This window comes from Zingiber officinale, chromosome 8A (genome assembly GCF_018446385.1).
Source record: "Zingiber officinale cultivar Zhangliang chromosome 8A, Zo_v1.1, whole genome shotgun sequence".
Classification (NCBI taxonomy): domain Eukaryota; kingdom Viridiplantae; phylum Streptophyta; class Magnoliopsida; order Zingiberales; family Zingiberaceae; genus Zingiber; species Zingiber officinale.
The window spans coordinates 40,807,241-40,820,179 of record NC_056000.1 but is presented as its reverse complement, the minus strand read 5'-3'; the positions used below and the strand labels follow the sequence as shown (position 1 = coordinate 40,820,179).

Sequence of the window (12,939 nt, the reverse complement as noted above, 5' to 3'; positions counted from 1 at the left end):
AATCTGCACTTGCACACACATAGCAGGACTAATAACAACTAACTTTAAACCTTTGCCAACCATATCAAAACACATTAGACTCATATGGTTGGACTCAACCATTTCGTAAATGACTGCACCTTTCTAGTTCACTTAATTATGATTACTTGTAAAGAAGTCTTAATTTAGTTCTAGCTAGTCCTGTTCGATCTGTTTTGATAATAAGGCCTACAGATTTGACCTTCATTATTGTGCCAAATCATGAGTTTGCAGAATGACTACGTGCAACAGCGTTTGGATGCATTTGGGAGCAATATTCCATTCAGTTCATTGTGATATACTCTTACATTTTAGCCTTTGTAAACTGTCTTCTGATGAATTGATTTTTCTTTATATGTTTATTATTATTACTCAAGATTATTATATGATGCAGGTGGCCTTGCAACCTGCAATGGAATGTTTACCCCTTGTAATGGAGCCAGAATCTAATTTTTATCAAGATCCAGTTGTTATTTTGGATTTTCAGTCTCTTTATCCTTCGATGATAATTGCTTATAACCTCTGCTATTCTACCTGCTTGGGTAAAGTTCTTCCTTCAAAAACGAATGTACTTGGTGTCAGCTCTTACTCAGCAGATGCACTTTTCAAGAATCTAAACGAACAACTCCTAGCTCCAAATGGAGTCATGTATGTTCCATCAAAGGTGAGCTTTTTTATGCTTTCTACTTATACTCTTCTCTATTTGTATATGACATTGTACATGCTATAAACTTTACTATTCAATTAGGGAAAACAATCTATGCTCGGAAGAAATAGCAAGTGTGGGCTGTGTTAAATGCAATGTGTTTGAACATAGCTCCCAACATTTCCAGTGTGTTTATTTTTTGCCTTTGAGGTTATCATGTGTCTAAATTGATCTCTACCGCCCTAATCACATTACATCACCTACAATCTAAATTAAAATGCTTATGATTTGAATATAGCCTATGATTTTTATTTGGGTCCCAAACTGTTGCAGTTAAAATTTTAAATTTTAACCTTAGGTAACTTTATCTTATGTTCAATTATTTTGATTTATTTATGTTGCAGGTTCGTAAAGGTGTGCTTCCCCAACTCCTGGAAGAAATATTATCAACTAGAATAATGGTAAAGCAGGCAATAAAGAAATTAAAGCCTTCTCAACGAGTTCTGGAAAGGGTATTCTCATTCTTTCCATGGTTGTACAATTTTTTTGTATGTCACTCATATATCCATCATCTCAGATTGACAGGTTTTATTTTTGACGTGTTTTGAGTGAGAGATTATGCAGTTTAGTATGAGAAGTTATCCCTTATAAAGTGTGGTTATATCATTATAATTTTGAGTTCCACCAAAAACTGCACAAAACTACCATTAACACAAATATACTATTTCCCATGCCTTCCCTACACCAAGAGAGTTCAAGCTTGCAACCAAGTGATTCCTCATTAACCACTATCTCCAAATTATGACATCAAGATCGGACAGTCAACTGGGTCACTTTAGACACTATTAAAACAATCTCAGGTCACTCTACTGACCACAGAGAGTCACAGCCCTTATACATCCAAATCAGATCAAAATTCTTTGAGCGACTAATAACATTGGTCCATAAGTTAACACATGGTCTGGCTTACATGATTAACACAACTCACAAGGTCATCAAGCTACTCTTACAATATCAACTGAATACACTCGTAGTCAACAAACTTCTTAAAAAATCAAACACTTCATATGATCCACCAGTGCCTCTAGGATCAAAATTGAGGCACTGTTGTAGGTTCCCGTGCCACACATTCATGCACTTAAGGCTTGTCCTTAGGCTACACACCTCACACAAAGGATGCTCTTGAGTGTGATTGCTTTATGGAGTTGTAATCCGAACAAGCGAGATGCCCATTGAGATGAAGTGAGAAAGGGAAAGGCCTTGTGGATCTATCTTTGAAGATAATTTACCTTCTGATTGCCTCAATTGGCATTGTGTATATCCTTCTTACCCTGAGGGAAAAGGCAAGGGGAAGAAAAAAAAGGAAGTCAAAAAATGGCAGAGTTAGGAAGCAAAATAGGGAGGACAAAGCAGGCAACTGTTTAATTGTGACTTGTTCTCTTCCTCTATTTTAATAAAAACACAATTGTATTATATTTGTTCAATTTAATTGGCTCAAACTCAATGTATCCCCCGTAGCTGCTGGCCACAGTCTCACTTAGCTTTCGAGGTTCCATAACTAATTGTAAGAAACATGATTAGATGGTTATAACCTATCAAGTTAATAACGCACTTGAGTGGAACTAATAGTTAGGTTCGGAACATTAATGTGTTTTGGTGGCAACCAATTGTGTATCTGCAACAATATAAAGGCTAGGACAGTATAACTCATCATGGTATATTGGCAACAGGTGTTTGTCAGAATTATTCAGGATTTAAGTTTCTATGATATGTAAATAAAATTGCATGCTTCAATCATGCTGTTTTCTTGTAACTGCAAATAATTTGAGTTGTCTTAATGTCAGATATTTAATGCAAGGCAACTTGCTCTGAAGCTCATAGCCAATGTCACTTATGGTTACACTGCAGCTGGATATAGTGGTCGCATGCCTTGTGCAGAACTAGCTGACAGCATTGTACAGTGTGGTCGCAGGACACTTGAGGAAGCAATTTCATTCGTAAATGACCACTCTAAGTGGAAAGCCAGGGTCATATATGGTGATACAGATAGGTACATTTTTATAGAATCAGACACATCCTAGTCATTTCTGGGCCCAAATTTCGTAGTTCTAATGTTTCCATTTGTTATTTTTTTTTAGCATGTTTGTTCTATTAAAGGGCCGTGATTTGGAAGAAGCATTTAGAATAGGAAATGAGATAGCATCTGCAGTAACTTCCATGAACCCATATCCAGTGACTTTGAAATTAGAAAAGGTTTATCAACCGTGCTTTCTCCTGACAAAGAAGAGATATGTTGGTTATAGTTATGAGAGTCCTGATCAGCAAAGTCCAAAGTTTGATGCAAAGGGTATAGAAACTGTACGTAGAGACACATGCCAAGCTGTTGCAAAAACATTGGAGAAGTCCATAAGATTGATTTTTGAGCAACGAGATATGTTAATAGTACGATTTTTAATTTTCCTGTGCTCTTTTTATTTTTTAACCCTCAGATTTTTATTCCTAGGATCCTTGTTGGGTATCTAATCTCTAAGCTCTATTTTTACAGGTAAAGTCCTATCTACAACGCCAATGGACACGTATCTTATCTGGAAGGCTGTCTCTTCAGGACTTTATTTTTGCAAAAGAGGTACACCTAGGAACTTATAGTACCCAAAGATCCTCCCTTCCACCAGCAGCAATTGTTGCTCTAAAGGCAATGGGCACAGACCCCCAATCAGAACCACGCTACGGGGAGCGTGTACCATATGTTGTAGTTCATGGAGAACCTGGAGCTCGTCTAATTGACATGGTTGTTGATCCACATCAACTTCTTGACCTCAATTCTCCATTCAAGCTGAATGAACTGTATTATATCAAGAAACAGATCATTCCTGCACTGCAAAGAGTGTTTGGGCTTCTTGGTGCTGATTTGAACAAGTGGTTTCTTGAAATGCCACGGCCCATCACACCGTTATCAGTTGTATCCCATCTTGGGTTCTCACAAGATTCTGATTATAATGTGCTAGGAAATACTAGTAAAGGACAGGCGAAAGGTAGGATAGACACCTATTACTCCTCCAAACATTGTAGTCTTTGTGGCAACTTGGTTCAGAGTTCCAGATACCTGTGCGAGAAATGCTTTGGGAAAAAGTCATTTGTTGCAACAGCTGTAGTCCTTAAAACTTCAAAGTTGGAGAGAGAAATTCAACATTTAACTGCTGTAAGTATTTATTGCCTTATTTTATTTATAAAATAAATTTGTTCAGTGTATCCAAGTAAGGATTCATCCTCACACATAAGTACACTAACATACCTAACTTTGTAGTGTAGTTGCAGATACCATTCAATTTTTCGAATGACTCTGCCCTCGGTTTTATCTATATTTGTAATTTTATTTTTCACGACTTTGGCAGTATGTCGTTGCTGAATAAATGCAGGTTCCGGTTGTGGTAGAACTGATTGCTGTGTTTCGTGCAGATATGTAGGCATTGCGGCGGTGGTGGTTGTATGCCAGAGAGCACTGTGCAGTGCAATTCGCTTGCTTGTTCTGTCTTCTATGAGAGGAGGAAGGTTCAAAAAGCACTACGAACTAACTCTGTAATTGCCGCGGACACAGGATTCTATCCAACTTGCGTGGCCGAATGGTTCTAGCTTTAATTTATCTTGTACCTGTATTGTATTTTGTACATTCTGTAACAGATGAAATATAGAAGTATATTTTTGTATCTTGGTGCAGTATATATTTCAACGGAGGAACAAGGTGGGTATTTCCACCATTTTCAATTATTGCACTATGGCCCGCCCCTAGATCATCTGATAGTTGTAATCCAGTTTTGTTAAATCAACAGTCTATCTTCTATCAATATCATTGAGACATTAGTTGACTGAATTAGGTCATCTGTCAACTAATTCAAGTTTAGTCAACTGCTGGATTGATTTAATACATCAAAACACATGGTCGAGCATGATCACTTAGGGACCACAATTGCATTAACAAGCTATTCTTGAAGCTCATTAGTTTTGTCCAATCGTTTAGAAGGCGAAAAATCTCTTACTCTTTTTGCGGGAATGAGGGAAATAAATAAGTGTAGAAGAAAACTATAAACTAAGGCTACAAAATGCAACAAGAGAGCACAAGAAAGCAAGTTAAACACAATTCCCCTGATCTTTGCTATCTCTCTTTGTTCATTATTTATAACCTCAAAGTTTTTTTTTCCAATCCAACTATATTTTTCTAGTTAGGTCAGTCAACTCAAAGCATTTTAAGTTAATTATTTTTGTGATCACTTCTGTTGTTTGGCATAGATTCATTAATCAACTCACTTTGGCTTCAATTGCTTGTTCTATTAGCCAATGGCTCCTTTGATTGACTCATCTTGATTTTAATTGGCTAAGCTACTTTATTGTGTAATTCATACGAAGTCTACAAGTTTTCCTTGTCCGACCAATGGTCTTATTTTCTTCTAACTCCCGTAAAAGATTTAGTTGACTACTCATGAGGGGGTGCTTGGTCCCGAGAGGGGAATGAGAATGTGAAAGAGTATGATAGAAGTCAAGAATGGGAATGGAAAGGTTTCCATACCCCCCAAAATGCTATGTAATGGCTCATTCCCATGTTTGGAGGAATGAATCCATGGGACCCACCACTAATTACCCAAACCAAGCACCAATATTTCATTCCTTTCCCATTCCTCATTTCCCATACCATCCAACCAAGCACCCCCAGAAATCAACTCAACTAGGTTAGTCGACTACACAATTGACTAAGTTTTAAATAAAAATATTTTGTTCATAAACCAACCAGTCTAAGTTTATTTCCTAGTTGATTCAATACTTAATTGATTGGGATCACCCTTCACTAATTGGATCGTCAACTGTGACCAATCTAATGGTCAAGTAATTTCCCAAATCAAGTCCACCAAAAACCAAAAATATAAGTCACTCCTCTTACAATTCGCTCAAGTCTTACAATTCACTTGAGAATTTACCTTTATAGTTTTAGTTTTACCCATGAGGCCATCTCTTTCAGGTTGAAAGTCCTCAGATGCGCCCAACTTTTGGCTCATTCCACATATCATCCTTTCACCTACATAATCTGCCTTCTTTTGCCTATTATAAATTAAGTTTCCGCCTCTATGTTCCTTATTCTATGGTCTTCAAATGTTCTGTACCATCCTTCTCCAAATTCTAACAAACGGTTGAGCTATCATACCATTAAACCAACACCAACTTTATTACACCATGTCAAGCTCTACGAGCTCCATATCAACTCTATCGAGCCCCTTCAAAACTTCGTGCACGCATCAAAATACAGGTCAATCTAACTAAAATCTATCGTCCAATAATTATAGAGTGGGTAGCTCATGGTTTGGCAAGTGTCGAGCTTGATGCATATGTCCAAGAAGATATTGGTTTGATGGCTTAGAGACCTAGATTGAAGGGCTCAAAGGAAGGTCCAGTTTGGAGAGCTCTTGTCAAGGACTCGAGGGCTAGGAGCATTGTGAGATGAGAGATTAAAAGTGAATGCAATCTTAGGTTTTTGGATAGACTTTTTTCACTAGGCGTTTAATCGACCAAGGAATAGGTGTTCTAGGCCAATGTCAATGAAAAAGTTCAAAGTTGAGTAATTTTTTTAGTTTATTAAATAATCAAGTGGAATAAGCAGTGATGTTTTTTTGCCTATGAATTAAGATATTTTATTGAATTGTTGGGTGGCTTAAATTGAGTTGATTAAAATGGTCTTGAGTTGACTCAAGATTTATCTGTGTTCATCCAATGAGTTGACTGATATGAGTTAGAGTTAACTAGAAAGACTTAAGTCAACATTAAAAAAAACAATCACTATTGCTATTGATTGCTACGGAAAATTTCTATCGATCATTAAGATAAATTTAAAAATATGTGCAATCCCATGCCCCAGTAGCCAATGTCCTAAATTTTTCATCTCACTAGAGAAAAATATCCTATAATATATCATAGTTAGGAATCGAATAATGAACAATTGATTAATCTACCAAACATTTTACTATTGCATCATTGCCCAGGGATAGAAAACAAGCCAACCTTGAAGCATATACAGTTTGTCCTAACACATAATGTGAAGTATTGGAAATGTTTTTTCACCTCACTAAAATCAAGTTAAGTTTTATTGTGGCAAATTGCATCCCCGATGAGCAGTCTAGGCTCATCAAGCACTTTTGGACATGAATGTTGAACAACCTAACTGACAAGAAAATCACTAGCTAGGTGATAGTGTCCTTTTCTTCTAGGTAAGAACTTAAAGTTTTAACAAAGAACTAGAACAACATGAGACTTTTTAGATTGGTGAAATGTTATACAACAGACCATCGAGTACTATTAGGGTAGCAATTAGCGAGCACATATACATCATAACTAGAAGGATACAAACAACGAGTGAATAAAAAACACATATACTACCCAATCTTAGAAGGATGTTGGTGTAATTGTGCTTTAAATGGTTAGCTTTGACGTTAGGTTTCAATAACAACAATTAAACTTTTTCCTACTAGGTGAGGTCGGCTGTATGAATCCTTTTATGTCATTGAACTTTATCTCCTATTATATCATCATCTATATTTAAATAAATTTTATCTTATTTTATGGTTACTAATCAAGTCTTTTTTGACCTTCCTCTTTCTCATTTGATATGCATGTTTATCATAGTTTCACATCGCCTAACTAGAGCATTTATTGATCGTCTAAGTACATATCCATACCATCTTAAACGTATATCTCAAAGTTTTTCCTCAATAGATGCAACTCTAACTTTCTCTCTAATGCTTTCATTTCTTATTTTGTCCATCTTCGTATGTCCATACATACACCTTAACATCCTCATCTCTGCAACTCTTATCTTCTGCTCATGCGTTCGAGTCATAGCCCAACATTCAGCTTCATATAACATAACAGGTCTAACTGTAATTTATAGAACTTACCTTTAAGTTTAAGAAGTACTTTACGATCACATAAAACACTCGACACTCCCCTCCATTTCACTCATCCTACTTGTATTCTATGTAAGACATCTTTCTTAATCCCTCCATCGTTTTGCAAAAATAATCCTAAATATTTAAATATCTCGGTTCCGATCAACTTGTCCTCTCCTATTTTAACAATTGTTTTATTACTTTTAATATTTCTAAATTTAAATTTCATATATTGTGTCTTTAATCTACTAAGCTTAAAACTTTTCCCTTTTAATGTTTCCCTCCAAGATTCTAGTTTAGCATTTACTCCTTCACGTTTTTATCTACCAAAATAATATCATCTGTAAACAACATGCACCACGGTACTGTGTCTTGAATGTGCACAGTGAGTTCGTCCATAATTAATGTAAAAAGATAGGGACTTAGAGTCGATCCTTGATGTAATCCTATCTTTATTGGAAATGCTTTAGTTACTCCGTCTGAAGTCTTTACTCTGATCGTTACATCCTCATACATATCCTTAATTATTTGACATTAGGTTTCAATGATTCTAAAAAAGGTTTAGGTTAAGTCTTGCAATTTTATTTGATATATGTGTTTAAATTATTTAGGAATTTGACACGACACACATGGAGCTCAAAGAGCTTATATGACTCAATGAGGTTGAGTGTAGATGATGGCTTAAAGTGCTAAGGCAAGACACTCAATAAAAATGAATCAGGTAACACCAAACTTAGTTCATTCTTATTAAGGTAAGACAATCAATGACATAGAGAAGGAGACATGATAGTAGAATGAAAAATGTTGAGGTGGTGTTAGAGTAACTTGTAGATCATAACTTGGTGAGGCCAAGTTGGTTAACTCGATGGATTAAGGTCCACTAGTAATCGAAGAAGACTAATTAATTAATGATAATCTTTATGTTAGATCCCGTGATAGTTTTGATGTGATCAACCAAGTTGGTTAGATCCTGCATTTTGTTTGATCCCTGTGTCTGAGTGTGCAGGAACTTAGGAGCACAGAAAGTCGAGCGGAAGACGCAGCTAGCGAGAAGGGCGACACGGGAAGGGAGCCGACGGGCTCGGTGCGTCTGAAGGATGAGAGAGCTGCGGAAGAGTACTCCGGTGGAGCGAGAAGAACGTGCACGGCGTTCGAGGGACGAGAAGCCAGACGGAAGCCTGCTCGAGGAGAAGGCCGGGAACTGGGTTCGGGTGAGCCCTATTCCGGATGGCCGCAATCACCCAAGGAGCCGAACCGGAGCAAGTCAACTGGGAGTTGACTTGTCAACGGTTCGGTCGACCGAACCTATTGATCGGTCGACCGAACCCATCTTTAACCGAAGCCAACCGCAGCAGACACGTCGACTGCCACGTCAGAAGTTGACCGTTGGTGAAGTTGATCGGTCGACTAAACCTCCTAATCGGGCGACCGAACCGAAGCTTATCCAGAGACCAAGTCGAGCAGTTTGATCGGGCCAACTCAGCTGGAGGCCGTTGGCCGGTCAGTCGACCGAAAAAGGATCGGTCGACCGAACCTAAGCTCGATCCACAGAGACTGCACCTGGACGAAAAGCTAGGCAGGTACAGCAGGTTCGGTCGACCGAACCTGGGGATCGGTCTACCGATCCCTCTCGAGTCAAACCTGATCCCGAAGGATCAGGTAATCTGATAAGCTCGAGAACCCCTATATAAAGAGGGTCTCGGGCAACTTTACAGGATAACGAATTCATACGAAAAAGCAACTCTGTAATTTCTGTTTAAGCAACTAGCGAGCATTCAAAGTGTAAAAGGCTTCTCCGCCTTCAGAGAAGGAGTTTTCTTACTGCGCCTTTCATCGCCCTGGATTAACAACCCTCTTGGTTGTAACCAGGTTAAAACTCTGAGTTTTTCTTTTCTGTCATTTTTATTAAGTGTTGCTTTATTTTAAGAGTTGAAAAGCTTTGAGGAGGGTTATTTTTACTTGCAGGCAATTCACCCCCCTCTTGTCGGTCTCCGCTGCACTAACAAGTGGTATCAGAGCCTGACAGCCTCAGAAGGACTAACCGCCGTCTGAAGCACTAAGATCAAGACAATGGCTGGCGCGAACATTCATCCCCCGAAGTTCGACGGAGATTTCGCTACATGGAAGCGAAAAATGGAAATATTCTTTAAAGCAGACTTTGATATTTTAATTACTATGAAATATGGTTTTGCAGCTCCTAAAGACAAAGAAGAAAACACGTGGAGCAAGAAGGAGCAAGCCGATTTCGTCGCCAACGGAAAAGCTGAATTCCACCTCCTCAGCGTTCTACCACCTCAGGAGGTAAGTCGGATCGGAAGCTACAACTCAAGGAAAGATCTCTGAGAGAAATTCCTGGAGCTTCACGAAGGTACCTAAGCGAAGCTGGCGCGGCGCGACATCCTCCGGACACAACTAACAAACCTCCGGATGAACAACGGCGAGAAGGTAGGGCAACTCCAAGCGAGAATCAAGGAGCTGATAACTCAACTAACGAACCTTGGAGAAGAAGTAACCAACTGGGATTCCATCCGATACGCGCTCAATGCCTTCCCGAGGACTTCAGAATGGGCATCCTTAGTAGATGCTTACTACATCTCTAAGGACTTTGAGGTAAGCAGTTTAGAAAACTTGTTTTCAATTTTTGAACTTCACGAGTCTCGACTTACAGAAAAACCAGTAGAGAAGTTGAACCTCAACTTAGCCCTACGAGCTGAAAAGGACGATCCCGACTCCAAAGTGTCAATCGACAAAAACGAAGCTGCATTAATGGTAAGACGTTTTAATAAGTTTTTTAAATCTAACAAGTTTAGATCGCAGTCAAGTAAACGTCATCAAAAAGGAAGGACAGTCCGGTGCTACAATTGCAATGAAGAAGGGCACATCAAGGATGATTGCCCAAAATTGAAGAGCAAACAGAAAGATAAGGAAAGAAGCAAGAAGCCAGCTCGACCCAAGCACAAAAATCTGAAGGCAACATGGGACGACTCTTCATCCTCTGAGTCAAAAGTTGAAGAATTCGCAGGATTAGCTCTACTAGCTAACCATCAGCCAGAAGAAGAGTCAAGCTCAGAGATGAGCATCGATGAAGGGGGAGGAACATCAGAAGAGGAAAGTTGCAGTGAAGGGGAAGCCTCTCCAAATCAGGTAAGTCAGGTACGCAATCTTACCTCTACTCAGTCCTTTCGTTTTATTAAAGCACTTTCTAAAGAGTTAGATAAATTTGAAAAGGAAAATGAAAATTTGAAATTAGAAAATGCAAAGTTAAAAAATGAAATTCAAGAACTGAAATATGATGCATGTTTAAAAGTAAATATTTTTCCAAAATCAAAAATAAAGTTAAATGGAAAATTAAACTGGTATGTTAAACATCATCAGGGTCAAATTAGGAAAATACCAAGAAACTATGAACCACCTAAATTCCTGATTAATTCAGTAGGAAGGAACCTCTATTGGGTTACAAAATCTGTGCTAAACTAATTTCTGAAAACTAAAAGCTTTATAGAGATAAAATTAAACATTTTCTTTATGAAAGCTTTGTTTAAGGAAGTGATTATTGCTCCAATAACCAAGAAGGCCTAGTGCCTCGCCACGACCTGGAAGCTAAAATATCGAAACAAAAATGTTTAATTAACTTTCTGAAAAAGCATTAAAAGTAAAATTAAAATGCTTTGAAAGTGTACAAACATTTTTTTTTTACTTTACTAAGTTTTGAATTTTTTTTTAAATTTTTAAACTTAGAAAATATATTTTAACTTAGAAAAATTCCTTTTGAAAATTCTAAGAAACTATTTTGCTTAGAGTTTTTTTTTTTCTATCTTAAGAACTTGCTTCCTCGTTTTTGCTGTGATCAAAGGGGGAGAGAAAAGTACAAGTTTAGGGGGAGTTAGGAAATTAAAAATTAAAATTTTAATATTTTTTTTCTCTAAACTGTGTTGCAATTTATTTATTGCAAATTTATGCTATACTTGTTAGTTTAGTAATTTTTTTTAAAATTACGATTGTTTATTTTTAACCCTAACTTGAACTTGGATTGATGCACATCAAAAAGGAGGAGATTGTTGGACTCCGTAGTAGTTTTAATGTGATCAACCAAGTTGGTTAGGTCCTGCGTTTTGTCTGATCCCTGTGTCTGAGTGTGCAGGAACTTAGGAGCACAGGAAGTCGAGCGGAAGACGCAGCTAGCGAGAAGGGCGACACGGGAAGGGAGCCGACGGACTCGGTGCGTCCGAAGGACGAGAGAGCTGCGGAAGAGTACTTCGGTGGAGCGAGAAGAACGTGCGCGGCATTCGAGGGACGAGAAGCCGGACGGAAGCCTACTCGAGGAGAAGGCCAGGAACTGGGTTCGGGTGAGCCCCATTCCGGATGGCCGCAATCACTCAAGGAGCCGAACCGGAGCAAGTCAACGGTTCGGTCGACCGAACCTATTGATCGGTCGATCGAACCCGTCTTTAACCGAAGCCAAACCCAGCAGACACGTCGACTGCCACGTCAGAAGCTGACCGTTGGTGAAGCTGATCGGTCGACCGAACCTCCTGATCGAGCGACCGAACCGAAGCTTATCCAGAGACCAAGTCGAGCAGTTTGATCGGGCCAACTCAGTTGGAGACCGTTGGCCGGTCGGTCGACCGAACAAAAGGATCGGTCGACCGAACCTAAGCTCGATCCACAGAGACTGTACCTGGACGAAAAGTTGGGCAGGTACAGTAGGTTCGGTCGACCAAACCTGGGGATCGGTCGACCGATCCCTCTCGAGTCAAACCTGATCCCGAAGGATCAGGTAATCTGATAAGCTCGAGAACCCCTATATAAAGAGGGTCTCGGGCAGCTTTACAGGATAACGAATTCATACGAAAAAGCAACTCTGTAATTTCTATTTAAGCAACTAGCGAGCATTCAAAGTATAAAAGGCTTCTTCGCCTTCAGAGAAGGAGTTTTCTTACTGCGCCTTTCATCGCCCTGGATTAACAACCCTCTTGGTTGTAACCAGGTTAAAACTCTGAATTTTTCTTTTCTGTCATTTTTATTAAGTGTTGTTTTATTTTAAGAGTTGAAAAGCTTTGAAGAGGATTATTTTTACTTGCAGGTAATTCACCTTCTTTTTATCGGTCTCTGCTGCATCAACACTTTAGTCGATTAATATTACAATAAAAAAGTCAAAATGAGTCATTAATCTGACAAAGCTACGATGCATGTGGGTCAATGATCTAAGGGTTACAATAGATTGTCACTTGGGCACAGTGCAGTGGTAAGTGATAAAAATGATTCTCATGTAAAGAGGGTTCAAATCTCAAGTTGAGTATTTCCGAATGTCCATAGAGTTTGAATTACTAGTGATGCTTGGTGTCATGA

At 38.7% G+C, this 12,939-nt stretch overlaps 1 protein-coding gene across 6 annotated transcripts in view; it reads left to right on the top strand.

The window, feature by feature from the left end:
* LOC122008597 (DNA polymerase zeta catalytic subunit-like) overlaps window positions 1-4,430 on the top strand; it is a 44,713-nt gene extending 40,283 nt beyond the window's left edge. For 5 of the 6 annotated variants that reach the window (XM_042564377.1, XM_042564376.1, XM_042564378.1 and 2 more), the window contains 6 exons: window positions 413-682; window positions 1,069-1,176; window positions 2,509-2,714; window positions 2,803-3,106; window positions 3,210-3,863; window positions 4,121-4,430. In XM_042564377.1, the coding sequence (XP_042420311.1) occupies window positions 413-682; window positions 1,069-1,176; window positions 2,509-2,714; window positions 2,803-3,106; window positions 3,210-3,863; window positions 4,121-4,294 (1,716 nt within the window). In that variant the 3' untranslated portion in view covers window positions 4,295-4,430. Of the gene's footprint in view, window positions 1-412; window positions 683-1,068; window positions 1,177-2,508; window positions 2,715-2,802; window positions 3,107-3,209; window positions 3,864-4,120 lie in introns of those variants that run through there. The other variant, XM_042564381.1, reaches the window with a different exon arrangement.
* Window positions 4,431-12,939: the final 8,509 nt, after the last annotated feature.